The 17,171-nt window shown below is 52.3% G+C and overlaps 1 protein-coding gene across 3 annotated transcripts; it reads right to left on the minus strand.

Moving 5' to 3' along the window:
• Positions 1-5,611: 5,611 nt before the first annotated feature.
• Positions 5,612-12,796, minus strand: Fam3a (FAM3 metabolism regulating signaling molecule A). Of its 3 annotated transcripts, none has more exons than XR_001198779.3 (10): positions 12,342-12,796; positions 10,815-10,928; positions 10,404-10,427; positions 8,429-8,552; positions 8,279-8,337; positions 7,729-7,779; positions 7,447-7,531; positions 7,242-7,368; positions 6,209-6,354; positions 5,612-5,847 (listed from the first exon to the last, which is right to left on the minus strand). XR_001198779.3 is itself a non-coding variant. In XM_003462134.5 (9 exons), exons 1-9 carry the CDS (start codon positions 12,352-12,354, stop codon positions 6,259-6,261), a joined length of 693 nt encoding a protein of 230 aa, XP_003462182.1. In that variant the 5' UTR covers positions 12,355-12,795; the 3' UTR covers positions 5,612-6,258. The 3 variants fall into 3 exon arrangements, 1 of the variants encoding a protein (XP_003462182.1); XR_001198778.3 differs by having other exon boundaries at positions 5,612-6,045; XM_003462134.5 differs by having other exon boundaries at positions 5,612-6,354; positions 12,342-12,795.
• Positions 12,797-17,171: the final 4,375 nt, after the last annotated feature.

Raw genomic sequence — 17,171 nt, forward strand, 5'->3', positions numbered from 1 at the left:
GAATGGCAAGACCCCAGTTTGGGACTCAAAAGCCAACTGACCCGGACTCAATCTCCTAGAGATTCAAAAACTTGTTTACCCTTTTTGTAGAAGATCTCCGAGCTGACCTCACTAGTTTCCTAGCAAAACTATGACTGTTCTTCTGATTAATGACACCAAATCTGCCTGCTGGAAAGACCCAAAAGCTCTGCTGCAGTATCTGGAAGAAACTGGTCACAAGAAAGAAACTCCACAAATTTCTTGGAGCTGCTGGATCCTTCATCTCACAAAAACAGTGATGCTTACTCAGACTGTCAGCCACCAAGCAAGTGGAGCACCTGGTGGTCTATCTGTGCAAATACTTGGATCCAGTCACTAAGGGCTGCCTCCCCCGCTTTGCCCCTGTGCTCTAACAGCCACTGTCCTTCTGGTCAAGAGAGCTGACAAGCTCACCTTAGGCTGAGACAAATTGTGCAGTGCCACATGCTATACTGGACTTCCTGAATAACTGTGGACTGATCAGTCCTGCCATATGTCTGCCCACCAAGCTGGATCCAACAGACCATGACTGAAAAATACAACCCTGATGGACACTGAGTACACCCTCTTTATGGATGGAAGTAGCTCTCATAGGAATGGAGTTTGAAGGGCTAGATATGCTGTGGTCACCTTGGACACAGCTATTTGGCAAAGCTTTCCTGCTACTCCTTCCCACTACTGTTCGGAAACCTGTCACCAACAATGCCAAACTTGTGTTCCTAAGCTCCCTACAGGGATCCAATTGACTCAAACGTCAACCCCAGCCAGAAAAGCTGTGCCCAGGAATCCCAGGTCCATCTGAATCAGAGCCAGACTTGTCCCCCACAGTATGTTCTGCAAGCTCAAGCCATAGCGCTGGCACCACACCCTGGCAGACAGCTTAATCTTTAACATCTGTGTCACCAACCCTATCTTCACCTGACATACAGATAGATTTCACTAAAGTAAAGTCTCATAAGGATTAACAGGTATCTGTTGGTACTTCTATGCAACTACTCAGGCTGGCCCAAGATATTCCCTCTCTGCATTAAAAAGGGAAATAAAAGTTTGTAGGGTCCTGCTGTAAAAAAATCATCCCTTTATATAGTCTACCCCTGATCATTGGTGGTGACAATGGAGCTGCATTTGTAGCAGAGATAACTAAATAAAAATTATGTATATCCTACAGGCCACAAAACTCTAAAAAGTTAAAAAAATAAAACATAACCTTACAGGAACAGTTTGTAACTAGCTCCATAAAGTTTAATTAAAAGATCAGATATACTTGTAGACACTCCCGTACACACCTATAATCCAGATGCATATTAACTCTCTCTACAGGTTTCAGAAATCCAGCTTTGGATATGCTGAGAGTTTACCTGGACAGCTCCTCCAGACTTTACTCTGAGCAAACAACACACTCAAAGCCCTACTCTGTTCACTGTGGACACTGAGCAGTTCACACACAGCTGAAGCCTGAGGATACCATTCACAGAATTTCTCTGTACCTATTCCCCTTGATTTTTGTGCATTTTCAGGCTGCTTACAACCCCCAGTGATATTGCTTCGAGTTGGGCGTTGTCTCAATAGGTCACATATAATTTACCCAGCAAAGATTTGCCAGGAAGACTAAAAGAGGAGGGAAATGTAATAGAAAATGCCTCCTCTGCCAGTATACTTCGGTTTCTTTGCTGCCCAGGTAATATTTCCAATTCCTGTTCCTGTTCCTTTTGTTTCTTAGAAACAGCTGGTCACTGTGATGCATAGCTGGTCGCTAGGACGCACATTGTATAAATCAATCCCCACCTGACAGGCCGTTCTGCCTCTGTGCTTCCTTCTTGTTTATCCCACATAAGCCCCAGACCACCAGAGACCAGGGTCTGATATTTTGGAAGTGATCCCGATCAGTGCCAATTGACATAAAATAAATCTGCCTCCAATCCTGGGTATTGTTTCGTGTTTCTGCTTGCTGTTGCGAGGGGAAATATTCAAAAGGCATTTGGAGAAAAACAGAAATAGAAAAAGAAGAGATTAGAAGCAAGGCCAGAGGACAAAGGAAAATCACACTTTGGGAAAGTGTAAAGAAGACAGGAAGGAAAGAGAAGGAAGAAATAAAAACAAGAACAGAACAAGCAACAGTAACAATAAGAAACCTAGAAACAATATTTGCACTCATATAAAAACAAGATCAAGAAAAAAGAAGCCAAAAACAAAAAAGAAAAGGTGGGGAAGAAGGGAAGTGTTATGGTTTGAAAACTGGTGGTCAACTTAACGCCAGCTGGATTACATCAGCATGCATTGAGAGAAGATGCTCCACCTGAGGAGGGTTGCCAGGATAAATAGGTGGAGAAGAAGGGAGATGTGGAGGGTTGAGGCATTAAGGAGGCATTGTGGGTTCTCCTATGAGTTGCTGTCTGAGCTGTTGGCTCTCCTGGAGAAGCTTTGGTCTTCACATCGAGCATTGCTTCCTGGCTCTGGAGGGGAAGACATGTGCTGCCTGGTCTCCAGGATGAACTCGTCACGCTGCTTCCTGGCACGTACCCGACTGTGCTTGTCAGAGGAGCTCGGGGCCTCCGTGTCGCTGACAACAGCTGTGGTGCCTTTCAGGACAGCCCCGCTCTTTGTTGTGAGTGTGACTTCTTAGCTCCAGTGTAGAACCCTCATCCCACTGGCACAGCTCTTTCATCCTGCTGGCATAGACTTTCTGGCTTCCACCGCTGACCCTTGGGTCTTCTCAGCACGAATCCGTAAAAGAGACTGGCGTGAGTCCTTCTTGTGGGCTCTGGACTTCCAGTTGGACTCGTGGAGGCATTGTTCTGAGCTCTGGGTTTTTATCTGGACTCATGTGGGACATTGCCGTGGGGTTTAGACTCTTGACTAAATAATCTATGTCGTTGGTGTTGCAGATGGATTTCCTGCATTTTCCTGTGTTAACTTCTGGTGGCCATTATAAAAATATTATAAACTCCATGTCCTGGTCTGAATTGTTCTCTGTGTACAAGCCCTGACTACAACAGGAAGCAAACAAGAAAAAAAGTCCACTTTAGGGTGTGTCTTTGTCATCACTGATAGAAAGAGTGGGCAGACAGCCCAGATCTGTGCTGATCAATCCCACCAAGCCAATGTACAGATTTATGGGTGGGGAGCGGGTAATCCCAGGCTTGCACCTTTAGTTCCACTGAAGTTCACGTCAGTTTCTGGTTGTGAGGCTAGAACTTGGTTTGTTCAGCCTGTAACACTCCTCTTGCCTCCTGTCACCTTGAACTCTGCTCCCCTGCTGTCTTAAACTGGGCTCCTTGACCTCCCGATGATTTGAACTGGGTTCGGCCTCACCTTGACAATGCGAGCCACTAGATGGAGCCAGCCCGCAGCTGCTGAGTTCCCAGCCCAGCTCTCCAAGGCGGCCACCAGCCAATCACCCTCTTGAGGGGGCCTTCTGAACCCAAGTAACTCACCAGCTACTGCAGTCTGCTGAGTCCACTGCCCTGTTCCACTGGTGCATCTCTCTCCGGGGAGGCCTCTGGGGTCACCAGTAGTCCCTGTGTGTCTTCAGGTTTGACCTGACTCTCCCATGTGGTGAGTCAGGGCTCAAAGAAAGTGCTGCTTGCCTTCTTCTGAGTTGAGCTCACACTCTCTGTCTCTGTCTCCGTCTCTTTCCTCTCCCCATGGGCTTCAATTCTCACTTCAGAGCCTTCTCTCCTCCTCTTCCTCACATTGCTACATTCTAACATCTGGACACCACATATCAGAGAGACCATTTCTCTGCTGTTCACTAGGCCATCTTCCCAGAAATCTTTTTAAAGCTTTTTGAGACAAGGTTCTCACTATGTAGTTCAGGCTGACCTTGAACTCACTATATTTGTAGCCTAGGCTGGCCTTGGACTCTTGAAGATCATCCTGCCTCAGGCCACCATACTCAGCGATGGCCTCCTTTTCCTGTGCCCATTTCCCTTTGGGTTCTGGCACTTGTACCTCAAGGTGTACTAAGTGCTCAGGGTAGACTTTGGGAACTGGCACAACCTAAGCCTGGCTGGGCCAAGTGGGAAATGAAGCTGCCTGGCTGTTTTGTGTGACACTGTTGACTCCCAGCGGGGCAGGGCCAGCACCGTTGCTGTCTCACACCTCCCTAGTGTGAGATCGTTTGCTGGCCCACATAGGCACCTAGGGATGTTCGTTAGCCACAGGGGCCAACGGAAGAAGGCTGAACACTTGCAGCACTTGTCTGGGCTGCCTGGCCGAGCCTAGCAGCAAAACCTAATGAAGTCCAGGTCATCCATCACCAAACTGCTGACCTGCGTATTCTGGTTTCCACCTGGGTGCCCCAAGCCTGTGTACTCACAGGGTCCTTCCTAAGGTGACTGGGTCACCTGGCTCACACGCTGTTGGGAGGGGGGTCCTGGTCGGAAGAGGCGTGATCTGGCCATGGCCTGCAGGATGACTCTGCCTCCTGGCTCCTCTCTTCTCACTGGTAGGAGGCAGGGCCTGGTCAGAAGAAATGGGACCTGGGCATGGCCTGCAGGGTGCCTCTGCCTCCCGGCCTCCCCTTTCTCACTCTGCTTCCTGGTAGCCCGGCACTGAATAATATGGAATCCTCTCACCCAGCTTCTCACACCCAGGCTGAGGTATAACTGAAGTACTGATGGAGAACAAAGCAGGTTCATTTCAACCTGTGTGTGTGTGTGTGTGTGTGCGCACATGCGTGGAGGGGTGGTGGTGCCTATGCAGCTTCAGGGATGCTGGGCAGTCCAGCCAGCGAGCCAGGCAAAGGGTTGGAGGGAGCTGTGTTCTCTCCAGTCGGGAGAGGAAGGGTTCTCTGTAGGAAGATTTATGAATGTGGAGCACTGGATAATTCAACGGAAAAAGGATGTTATGGCACAGTTTGTTTAGAACTCAGAGCCCACAACCGGAAACTAGGAGCTCCATTTTGCTGTGACCATAACCTAGCTCTGAAAAGAACAAGTCTCTAGAAGGCACCAGCTCAGAGGTGAGCCCTCCTCACTTCCTGGGCTTCATTTTATTTCTTTATTTATGGAGGGGTGGGGCTGGGTATGCCAGAGTCTCACACATGCCAGGCAAGCACGCCCCACTGAGCCTTATCTTGGCAGTCTCGCATCTGAGCCACTTCTTCCCTGGTGGGCTTCTAACTGGACATTCATCTTTGTTTTCTGAGACAGTCCTGGTACGTAGCCCAAGATGTCATTAAACTCATGAGCCTCTGGGCCCCAGCCTCCTGAGTGCTGGGGTGATAGGCTGTGCTGCAACACCTGGCTTTGTTCCTTGAGGTTTGCTTTCCCTGGGGCTAGGAACGCTTCTGCTGCTGCCACAGCAGGACTCCTAAGGCATCAGCACTGGCACTGCGACCTCTAGGATGCCTGCAGTGCCCTGACTGCTGCTGTCTGCAAAGTCCAGATGATCTTCTTTTTTTTCCGTCTTTTTGAGACAGGGTCTCCCTATGCAGTTCAGGCTGGCCTTGAGCTCACTGTGTAGCCCAAGCTGGTCTCCAACCCACAACAATCCTCCTGCCTCAGCCTCCCAAATGGTGGGATTATAGGTGTGAGCCACCACGCCTGGCTCATTTTCTCTTCTTTACACCCAGATACTGCTGCACTCTCCGTTTTGTTTATTTTTTTATTTTTGGTCTTCTGAGGCAGGGTCTCACTATGTAGTCAGGCTGGCCTCAAACTCATGGGAGTCCTCCTGCCTCAGCCTCCCCAGTGCTGGGATGACAGAACATACCAACTATACTCCCAGTTTCACTTCCTGCCCCAGTCCTTGAAGGCCACACATGTCCAGTCCTGGCTTTGAATGGCGCCAGCTGGAGCTGGAGCTGTTCAGCATTGGTTCCCATCCCTATGGGGGTAGATATGAGGCTTGGGGATACAGGACATCTGCTCAGCCTCCTGACTCTGCTGTGGACCACAGGTTCTTCAAGAGGCCACCTGGCAGGCAGCCCCCTCACTGCACGCCATTGCCATCCACTGTGCCGGAGACTGCTTCAGGGCCCCTCCTACTGTGGGGCGGGGTGCAGATGCCCTGGATGGCGCTGTCCTGTGAGAGGTTACCACCTACCAGGTGGCTACCCTGGTGACAGGGGTGGGCACCCAAGGCTCTTGTAGCTGGGCCCTCGGGTGGAGGGGAAAGGCTGGGAGACACAGGCCCCAAGGGCAGCTTTGGGAAGACAGAGGTACCTGGGCTCCCATGTCAAGTGTACCTGGAGGCTGTATGATTGTGCCAGAGCCCTGGCTGGGCCAGGCCCCCATGCTAGCTGGCCACACTGCGCCGTGGGATGCAGCCCTCCATTTCCAGCGCCTCGGGCCAGCCCTCGTACTTGTTGGTGTGCTTGCTGTTCTTCACGTGCTGGGGGATGGGACAAGGACAGGGATAGCCTGTGTGTAGGCGCCTGGGCTGGCACTGCCAAGGAGGGAACAGTGCGGGGAGAGGGAGGACGGTTCCTGCTAAGGGAGCCTGGGCACCTGCAGCCAGAGCAAGGCCTAGAGCAGGGCAGCTTTAGCTTGCCTTTACCTTTTTCATTTATTTATTGGCTTTTTGAGACAGGCTCTCACTATGTAGTCCAGGCTAGCCTCCAACTAATGGTGATCATCCTTGTCTCAGCATGCCAAGTGTTGGGATGACAGGTGTGTACCACCTCACCCAATACGTCAAGCTGCTTTTTTATCTGCCAGAGCTTTCTAGGAATGTATTCATGCATTGTGAGGAGCAGAGTTTGGGGGTGCTATGCCTTAGTTTGGGCCAGAAGCCTCCCCAGTGAGGCTGGCACCCAGGGCTCTCCTGCTTCCCAGCCCAAGCACTGGCCCTGACACACGCATGACCCTGGAGGGCAGAGTGCACAGCACGGTGCAGACCAAGGACTCCAGGGCTTTGAAAGACTCAGGCGGGCTTGAGCACCTTGGAGTCACTGGGGAGGACAGATTCTTGGTTGTGACTTTGTCAGTGTGCAAACTTTGCCACTTTAAGACAGCTTAGAAGCTGAGTCTAGTGGCACAGGCCTGTCATCCCAGCCTTTTGGAAGCTAAGGCAGGAGGATCACCATGAGTTCAAGGCCATCCTGAGCTATACAGTGAGGCCCTAAATCAAAAGAAACAAACAAAAAACACAATCACCCCCCCCAACCCAAACAAACAAAGAAAACAAAAGACCCTCTAGGGTAAAACACATTTGAGAAGCTAAATCCTAGTGTGGACTGCAGGGGTAGCTGGGGGGTGAGGGCAGGGTTGCTACTGTACCTGCTCAAAGGGACTCTTGTTCTGCACGCCCTTGGCCCCCACGAACACCCAGCTGTCCCGGAAGGCCAGCTCCTTGGCATTCCTGCTTCCCAGCTCGCTGAAGAGTTTCCTGGTCTCCTCATTCATCCTGCCGCACAGCCAGAAGACAGGTGGGCACAGGCTGCTTCTGCAGGCCCCTGCTTGGCTCCCCTGGATGCTTACTTACTTGGTTGCTGGGTCGTCATAGGATGCTACGAACACCAGGGTGCCTTCATGCAGTGGACGGATGAACTTTAGCAGGTCATTGACATCTGGAGACATGCGTGGCCCACAGGACACAGGGCTTTAGGCTTGTCCGTGTGGTCTTTCCCCACATAGCCAAACCCAGATTGAGGAAAGGCCCCACCGAGGGAAAGGCTGGCAGGAAGCTTGGCCTGTGTCCTGGCTGGTGGCCCGCCCCCACCCTGAGGCCAGGCCACAGAGGGTACAGGGTGCTGGCCACACTCACCTCCAGCCCACATGTCGAAGGCCCGGGCCTCGATGAGCTCACCACTCACTCCTGCATCAAGAGGAAGAAGGGGACCTTCTGGGTGACCAAGGGGCCATTCTCACCACCCACTCAGGGGCACCAGTAGCAACTGGCTGCAACTCTTCCAAAAGTTCCTTTTACTCTGTTTCATTTTTGGCTTTTTGAAACAGGGTCACTCTGTGCAGTCCATGCTGGCCTTGCACTCACTATGTACCTCAGCCTGGCCTGGAACTCATGGCAATCTTCCCACCTCAGCCTTCCAAGTGCTAGGGTAACAGATGTGCACCACCTCAGCCGGCTTCTAGAGCTATGCAACACCCCCACCATCTCTTTGTTTAGAGAGCTACAGCCCACCCAAAGCCACAGAGCTAGTGTTAATCTGGGCTCTGCACGTGGCTGCCCGCTTTGTCCATGGGTCACCTCTGTGCGGATCCTTTCAATAGCCCTGGGAGCTCCTGGAGGGGTGCCCAGCAAACACAGCAGCTATATGGGGACAAGGAAGGAAGGTTGGTGTGCTCTGGGGACTCACCGTTCACCAGGGCAATGTTCAGTCCACGGCCCACGTTGTCCTTCACACTGCTCATGAGCCTGGCAGGGGACAGAGGCCACCACGATCACATGGACTCTTTCCTCCTCAGCAGGCCCACCCCACCTCTTGCCCTGTGGTCCCTGAGCTCACATCTTGTCCTCCAGGCAGATCTTGGGCCCAATGACGTTGGCGGCACCACTGACCATTCGGAAAGCGAGGTGCTCCTCGGGACATGGTTGGGGTAGGCCACACTTGTATCTCCTGGCCCGTGGTTCTGAGCAAGGACAAAGGTGTGACCCAGTGACCTGGCTGCCGAGTCACTTCAGATCTATGGTGGGGGGCAGGAATAGGTACCCACAGAGCAGGGAACCAGTTCAGGAAGGTGTGGCTCGGGGCAAGGCAAGAAACACTTCAACAGACACTGGCCTACTGGCCAGGTGACAGCCATCCAGGAGGCCAAGGGCTGGCTACAGCCCATGCACAGGCGGGAACAAAACAGGGGCAGAGGAAACTAGGCTCAGAGCCCAAAGACTGGGTCCCCAAGTCCATGCAGTGATGGGGACAGGAGGATGGCCTCTGCTGTGCTCTGAACTGTATCTCTATGAAAGATCCGATGGAAGTGGGGTACAGGGGCCTCACTGTAATCCCAGAACTCGAGAGCCAGAGGCAGGAAGATGGCCGTGAGTTTGAGGCCAGCCTAGGCTACATAGCAAGATCCTGTCTCAAACATCCAAGAACAACAACAACAATGAAAGAAACACTGGAATCCTAACTCCCAGCACTTCAGAATGTGGCCTTGTTTGGAAGCAGGGTCTCCACAGATGAATTAGTAATGATGAGGTCATACTGCAGCAGGCCGAGGCCTTATAAAGGCAGAATTGACAAACAAGGAGGTCGCTGTGTGACAGGGAGGTGGAGACCAGTGTGGTGCAGTTACAAGCTTCAGTGTACCCCAAAGCTTCGAAGATCTGCACCAAATCCAAGCCCTTCCCCTGGAACTTTAGATGAACAAGAGTGCCACCTGCCAACATCTCCACCTCACCCTTCTGCCCTTGGGAACTGTGCAAAAGGGAACCTGCTGCTCCACCACACATGTGATGGGTCTTTGTTACAGCAGCCCCAGGACATTGAAATTCATTTTGGGGTCAGGAAGGAGGGTGCTTCTTCATGGCTCTGGCTTTGGGACTAGGTAATGGGCAGAGGTTGTAGTATCTTCAGATGCACGGCAGAAAGGGCCTAGATTGTGTCAGAGAGGGTTGGCAGAAATATGTATGTAGGCTGGGGATTTAGCTCAGTGGCTTAGGTGCTTGGCTAGCAAGCACAAGGTCATGAGTTCAATCCTTGGTACCAAAAAAAAAAAAACAAAAAGAAATATATGTACAGTAGCTGGGTGTGATGGTACACCCCTGTAATACCAGCTCTCAAGAAACTGAGGCAGGAAGATCCTGAGGTCGACAGCCAGGCTACAATAGCGAATCCCAATCCAGCCTGGACTAAAGAACAAGACCCTGTCTGAAGAAAGAAAACAAAACAACCAGGTGCAGGGGCTTGGGAAGCTAAGGCAGGAGGTTTACAAGTTTGAGTCCAGACTGGGCAGTTTAGCAAGAAAGACCTTGTCTCAAAATAAAGAATAAAGTTGGGCATGGTGGTGCATGACTGTAGTCCCAGCACTGGAGGCTGAGGCAGGAGGACTGCTACACAGAAACCAACCAACAAACAAATGAACAAGGCTGTGGGTGTAGTTCAGTTCCAAGGCCCTAGATTCCATTCCCAGACCCCTAGTGCCATAGAGAGAGACAGAGAGAGAGAGAGAGAGAGAGAGAGAGAGAGAGAGAGAGAGAGAGAGATAATATCCTCTAGCAAAAAGGCAAGCAAAGGTGTGGCCAGTCGAGGGTTTAGTAAAGAGGTGAGATCCTAGGCCTCTTGGTGGGATGGCTGGCTGGCTAAGGGGGCAGCACCCTTCCCTTCCAATCCCTGCCAGCTGCCTGTTGCACCTCACTGCCCTCCCCTGCACTGTGCATTGTGGCAGTGGTGGGGAGCTGGCTGCTATGCCTGGGGAGATGAGGAGAGAACCACTACCCTGAGGGCCATGCAGGGGAGGAGTGGGGTGGGGACAGAGCCTCACCTGCAGTTGCAGAGCTCTCTGGGCCTGTGGGAGGAGAGTTGTTTTTGTTAGTGTGGTGGCCTTGGGCCCAGGCCTCACTGCTTACACCTAAGAGACTCAGAAGCAAAACTGAATACCCCTTTTTTTGCTCCTGGAAGGGGGATATTGGAGCCATTGAGTACTTTGGGGACCCAGCCGTAGACACAAGAAGAAGAGGCCCCTCCTCCAGTGAGGGCCCTGCAGAGAACCTGCAGGGTGCCTTCCAGGACCTCACTGATATCCCCTTGGCACAGGACTGGAACTCAAGGTGCTACCTGTCAGGCTGTCATACCTGCTTGACAGGAGGAAGGTGGCATTTGCTACCAGGAGACAGGTGGAGTACAGCCTGCCAGAGAAGGGATCCCCCAGGGAAGCCTGAGGGCTCACACTCACTGTTGAAGAGGTGCTGGATTCGAGGAAAGCCACTGCCAGGCCCACCCAGGAGGATGCTGATGACGATCCAGGTGAGAGCCACGGCGATGACTAGGACCACAATGCGGAGGGGGCCTGGGGTGAGACAGACACAGCAAGGACCACCTCAGGCACTAGCGAACTCCAGGGTGACCCCCCTGCCATCCACCAAGCTCTGGCGGGTAGATTCCATCAGGAGGAGGAAGCGCAGCCCAAGCCTAAGGGCTGCCCGTCAATTCTCTTCTTGCTGGCCAGCTAAGAAGGCTTCCAGGACCCCACAGGCCTGGGAAGGAGCCCCATCCTCTACCAGGGCACATTCTGCCTCTAGGCCCTGGGCCTTATCTGTATCCTAGCCACCACCTGCTCCCCTCACACTGCCCCCAGGGTTGCAGGTCAGTGCAGATGGGGAGCCCAGTCCTACACCTGCTGCCAGCCAGGGCCTTGCTCCCCTCCCTCCCTGGTTTCCAGCAGTGGAGACCCTGCTCTCCATTTTGCTGTCTTCTGGGCTGTTGACATCTCCATAGTGAGAAAGCAGAGCTGGAAAGCACTCTTCCCAGGCCATACCCCATCCTCTCTCCCTTTCCAACTTCCTTCCCAGTCAAGGTCCTTCAGAGTCTTCTACACTTAGCCTGGCGGCCACCTCACCTCCCACCCTCTCCCCAGCCAGCTCCAATCGGGCTTTGGCCCAATCACCCCAAACAAATGGCTTGGGGCCAAGGTCAGCCCTGATCTTCATGGTGTCACATGCTGGTCATGTGGGCTCTTGTCCTCCTTGACCTCACAGTGGGCTGCCCACATCCTTTTCCTAATACAAGTCTTTTACTGCTTGCTTCCAGGATGGCATGCTGTCCTCACCCAATGTCTCTGGACATTGCATGGTTTGATGATTTACTCCACGTCTAAAAGCTAGACAGAAGCAGGCTTGGTATGGCAGGGCTGCCTGTCTCCACGTTTGCCCTTTCTGGTGATTTCCTCCACCTAGGTCGTCAGACAACCCCACGGAGCAATGGAGCAATGACTCACTGTTTTCTCGCCCAAGCCCTGACTTCTTCAGCACCCACACTCTTAGCGTTTTTAACTTTCCAGTGCCACTTGGATACGGATACGGGTCAGGCAACTCCCCTAGCAGATCTGTACTCCAAGTCTGGGTGCTACTTTCCACTTCAACCCCAGCTTTCCCCCGTCCCCCGTCCCCGCCCCCCGCCGCCACACAAAGGCAGCAGTGACACCTGAGCTGCCCTGGCTAGCACCCAGCATCTCCAGCACCTGCCTCTCCACCTCTCCCCAGCTGTCAGGCCTCCGGGGGCCTCAGTCGCACTTCACTGGCCAAGCAGCTACTCTTATGCACATCGCACATCTCACGACCTGGGAAGCTGAAGTACTCAGGGGTGAAAGGATTTGCTCAAGGTCACAGAGTGAGTGTGGAAAGCCAGCGGCTTGTCCGGGGTCCTCTTGACACAAAGTCAGGACACCTGGGCCTCCTCCCCGTGCGCTGTGGAAGCCACCCACCTGCCAACCTCATGTCCACGTCTCCCGCTGGGCTGGGATCGCCGGCGGGTGCACAGTTTGGGGACCGTGCGCTCTAGGGGGATCGAAGCAGAACAGGGTTGAGTGAGGTCAGGGGAGAGCCTGTGCTGACCCCCTGCGCGGGGCGCGCACGATCAGTGCTACGTGTTTCTCCAAGCACTCGGGAAGCCGGCGGCTCACGATCGGCCCATAGAAGCCTCCAGGATGGGACTGTGCAGTGGTTCTCCCGTGCTCGGGTCACTCCCAAGGCGGAAGAGGGCGGCTGGCTGGCAGGGACTCGCCTGGCCGCGGGGAGACGAGGGCCTGGCAGGGGAGTACTAGGCGGGCCGGGCGCCCCTCAGCCCAGCGAAGGGAGGCGAGCTCAATGCCAGAAGCCCGGTAGGCCCAAGCAATGGCGGCCCAGGGAGGGGCCGCGGCTCCTCAGCCCCGCCCCACCAAGGGACGCGGAGGAGGACTCTGAGCCGGCCCCGCCTCTACCACGCGTCAGTGGGCGCCGTGGAGTAGGCGGGACCTCGTCGGGTCCGCCCCTGGCCCACGCGTGCCCCGCCCCGGAAGTACCCTGGGCTCTTCTTGGGTGGGAGCTCCCAGTTTCCAGGCTTTCTGACTTGAGGTCACGTGCTGGGGGCCGGGGGAGGCGGGGCATCTGGGTAGTAGCGAGGAAACGTGAGTTGCTGCGCGCGCCGGGTTAGGAATGCGGCACAGCAGTGGGGAAAGCGGCAGAATCTGAGGGGCTAGGGCCAAGCACGTTGAGCCTGGGCCACCTTGCTTCCCAGGATGCGTTCTGTCCAGAAGCCGCATGCGTGAAAACTGTTGCTGCCCCACCGACCTGAGTTCTCACCCCCTAGTGCACCCTGACCGCCCTGGCAATCTCTGGATCCTTTGACCGCCCGATTGCAATTACAGCCACCTCTGTCCCCCAAAATAATCCAGAACATCAGGGACACAGCATAACACCTTGAGGAGGTGCACACACACTCACATGCAGTGCCCTTCCGGTACAGTCACCGGGTTTGGTCGGTTTGGTCACCGAATTTGGGGGCCTCTTAGGGATCTGTGGTGCCAAACTGTGGGCACCGTGCCCACCTCCACAGGACCCAGTAGAACTCCCTGAGTCCTCACACACTTGTACCTGATAGGTCCTGGCATCTGCCATGCAGGCGGTTCCTGTTTATGTCTCGCTCGAAGCAGGCAATGAAATCTTGCCTCAGCAAGGTCCCAGAAGGGCCGTGGCTCCCCTGTTTTCCCCAGAGAAGCCATGCAAGCTGTGGGCCGAAGGCCTGCGAAAAATAACTGTACTCTAAGGAAGATCAACTCATTGATTTTGGGGGAGGGAGGTATCCGGGGATTGAACTCACAACCTTGTGCTTGCAGGCAGGCACTTATGTCACTGAGCTAAATCCCTGGCCCAGAAAATCAAGTTTGGTAATGTTGATCTTGAAAGGAATTTGGGGAAGATGTGTTTTATTTTGCATCAACAGCACAGGTTACATACAGCAAATAAACGTTTGCTGTAGTTGGTTCTTTTGTCAGAAAGGAGCATTTGTGCCAAGTACTATAATGTGCACCTCTTATGCTAGCACTCAGGCTGAGGCAAGAGGACTGCAACTTCAGTCTCAGCCTGGGCAATTTAGCAAGACCCTGTCTCAAAATACCAGATAGAGCTGGGGATGTAGCTCAGTCCCCACTTGAGGGGCTGGCCAACCACAACAGGCAGGGTTGGACCCGTAATGGTTAGAGAATTTCTTTATGGCTAGCTCCAAGATGTCAAGGTAGGAGAAGCTTAATCTCTTGTTTGTTTGTTTGTTTTGTCTTTTTCGTTTTTATCAGTACCGGGGATGGAACTCACGACTGCCTGCTTGCAAGGCAGGCACTTATGCCGCTGAGCTAAATCCCCAGCCCCAACCTTAATCTCTTCAGAGATTATTTATGGCTGGCTTTGGAATAAAGGGTTTCTATGCGCCATGTAGAGGAAAAGAAATTCTAGGGGTTTTCCCCACTGGTACTATACATAGAATGTAGTGCTTCACATCCACCTTTTCTTTTTTATTTTCAAATTTTGAGACAGGGTCTCCCTAAATCACTAAGTTATTCAGGCTGGGCTCGAACTTGGGACCCTTCTGCCTCAGTCTCTGAGTGTCTAGATGATAGATTTGTACCTTCAGGTCCTGCTGCCTTCTATTTGTTTGCTTATTTTTTGGTGTTTTAAGAAAGTTTTTTTTTTTAAAAACAGGATATTGCTATGTAACTCAGGCTGGCCTTGCATTCGCTATATAGCCCAGCTGGCCTCAAACTCAAGGCAGTCCCCTGCCTCAGCCTCCTGAGTACTGGAATGACAGGTGTGCACTCCCCTGTCTGGCTTCCTGTTATTTTTATTTAGCATTTTCTTCAGAACCATTTTCTAGTTTGAGGTAGAACAGGAACCTTCATGAGGAGAAGAGATGGATAAAATTCTTGGCCCTGAATCTATAACCTCTGACCCAGGCAAGGTGGACCGACTCTCCTGGCCTCTTCTAGCAATGGGTGGAATGTGTATCTCTGTAACCCTTGACTCTCATCAAAGGATCAGGTCACTGTAAGTAGCAGAGTAGTGCCATGAGGTCTCCAAGGACTAATTGGCCACTGATCTATATCTTTCAAGAGGAAGAAATTTCTTTGAAAAATCAATCTTTGCTAGGTGTGGTGGTGCATCCCTGTTTTCCCAGCATTCTTGGAGGCTTAGTCAGGACGACCTCAAATTGAAACCCAATCTGAGCAACTTTGTGACTATGCTACCCCAGGGACCCTGTGAAAACGGGCCCTCTCTTTGTTAAGGGTGGCCTTGTTCCTCTCACACTTTTTATTTCTGTTACTGCAGATGCAAAAGTTCGCCAGAGTGCAGTCTTCTAGTTCATGAACCCTCTCTTGGGCATTGCCTAACTTGCTATTAAGCCAGTCCAGTGTCACTCCAAGGGGATCTGGGGACCTCAACTCAGCCAGCGGCATAGGTTATGAATCCAGTCACATTGGCTGGTTTATTAGGCAGCAAGAAGCACACTCCTAGAGCAGAGATGCCCTGGTGTGGGCTTGGGGATCTATCAGTAGTCTTGGAGGAAGTGGGTGGTCCAGGACATTTTCCTAAAAACTTCTTTGAACCCTTTTTCCTATGTCTTAGGCTCAGGTGGCTATGCTTTACCTTATCAACTAGATTAATTTATAGAGTTATGGTATCTTTGAGGAATTTGGTTCTGATGGACCTAATGAAAAGAAAATAAAGCCTTGGGAGTAAAGGTATGGAGTGTACACATGAGTTACTTTGTGTCTTGAAGTTGCACCCTTTTTTTTGTTTTTGAGATAGGTTTTCACTATGTAGTGCAGACTGGTCTTGAGGTCACCACATAGCCCAGGCTGGCCTCAGACTCACAGCAATCCTCCTGCATTGGCCTCCTGAGTGCTGAGATTACAGGTGTGTGCCACTATGCCTAGGAAAGTTGTACTCTTCTAAATATCTTTTTTGGGGACTGTGGGTACTAGGGATTGAATCCAGGGACTGCATACTGAACACTCCCAGCTCTTTTTAAAAAATTTGAGCTCTTTTAAAAATTTACTAAGTCACCAAGTTGCCCAGGCTGGACTTAAAATTCCAGTCCTCCTGCCTCAGCCTCCCAGAGTGCTGGGAACACAGGTGTGCACCCCCATGTCCAGCTGCCTGTGTCATTTTTTACACTTTCTGTTCCCTGCAGACATCCTGACATGACTTTTTTCCCTCCTTTCTTTCCCTCCTCCTTTCTTTTCAGTACTGGGGATTGAATCTGGAGAGCACGGGTTTTATCCCCAGCACTTTTAAATTAACTAATTGGAGACAGAGTCTTACTAAATTGCCCAGGCTGGCCTCAAACCTGTGATGCCCGCTTCAGCCTCCTGACTAGTTGGGCTTACAGATGATGCCATCTTCCCTGTCTATGACTTTGTCTTTTCCCACTGTGCCCATTAACCCATCTCAGGGCCCAGTGCCCACACCTTCTGGGCTGTGCCTGTGACCCTGGGCTCTTGATAGGAAGCAGCAGAAGGTCCTCACAAGATACTCAGCCGAGTGTAGCTTGAGCCCATGAGCTCAGAGCTAGTCTAGGTGACCTAGTGAGACCCAGTGTATCCTCTGTGGTAGGCCTGCATCCCTCCACCGCCCAGGCTGGGCAGCTGTTAGGGCTCAGGACCTGGGAAGTACTTCCTGTTCCCCTTGCCTGGGGCTGGCTGCCTGCCAAGAGTAGGCCTGTGGGAAGGTAATGACCTTGGAAGGGATGTTTCTAGCTAGCTAAAGATTTGGCGTTGTAAATGCTTTGACAGAAACCTGAGCCAGTTGGACTGATTCTTGGGAATGTCCTGGCCAGAGCTTGCTGGCCCCGCTGTGGTCCTGGGTATCACCTTGGGGCTTGTTTGATAGGCTTCTCTAGTAGCACAGGAAGGACAATCTCTTCTGGCTGCTGCTGCTCCAAGGCCAAGAGGACAAAGCAGTGGCCACTGTTTGGTGTCTCCTGCACTCAGTGCTGGCAGGGCCACAGCTGCAGCAAACTGGCCTGTGTGCAAGCAGATTCCCTCTCCAACCCAGGAGATGGGCCATGAGGGCCCAAAAGGACACCCTTTCTTTCTGGGTGAGGAATCTTAACTTTTCCCTTTCCCTCTTTTTTGTGGTTCTAGGGTAGAACTCGGGGCCTCATACATGCTAGGCTACCTAACACTGAGCTACATCTCTAGTCATTTTAAAATCTTACTTTGAGGCAAAGTCTAAGTGTATTAGTTTTTCCATTGCTGGGACAAAATCCCCAACAGCAGACACCA

This window comes from Cavia porcellus, unplaced genomic scaffold (assembly GCF_034190915.1).
Source record: "Cavia porcellus strain 051 isolate PalLab524CR breed Dunkin Hartley unplaced genomic scaffold, mCavPor4.1 scaffold_3, whole genome shotgun sequence".
Lineage (NCBI taxonomy): Eukaryota > Metazoa > Chordata > Mammalia > Rodentia > Caviidae > Cavia > Cavia porcellus.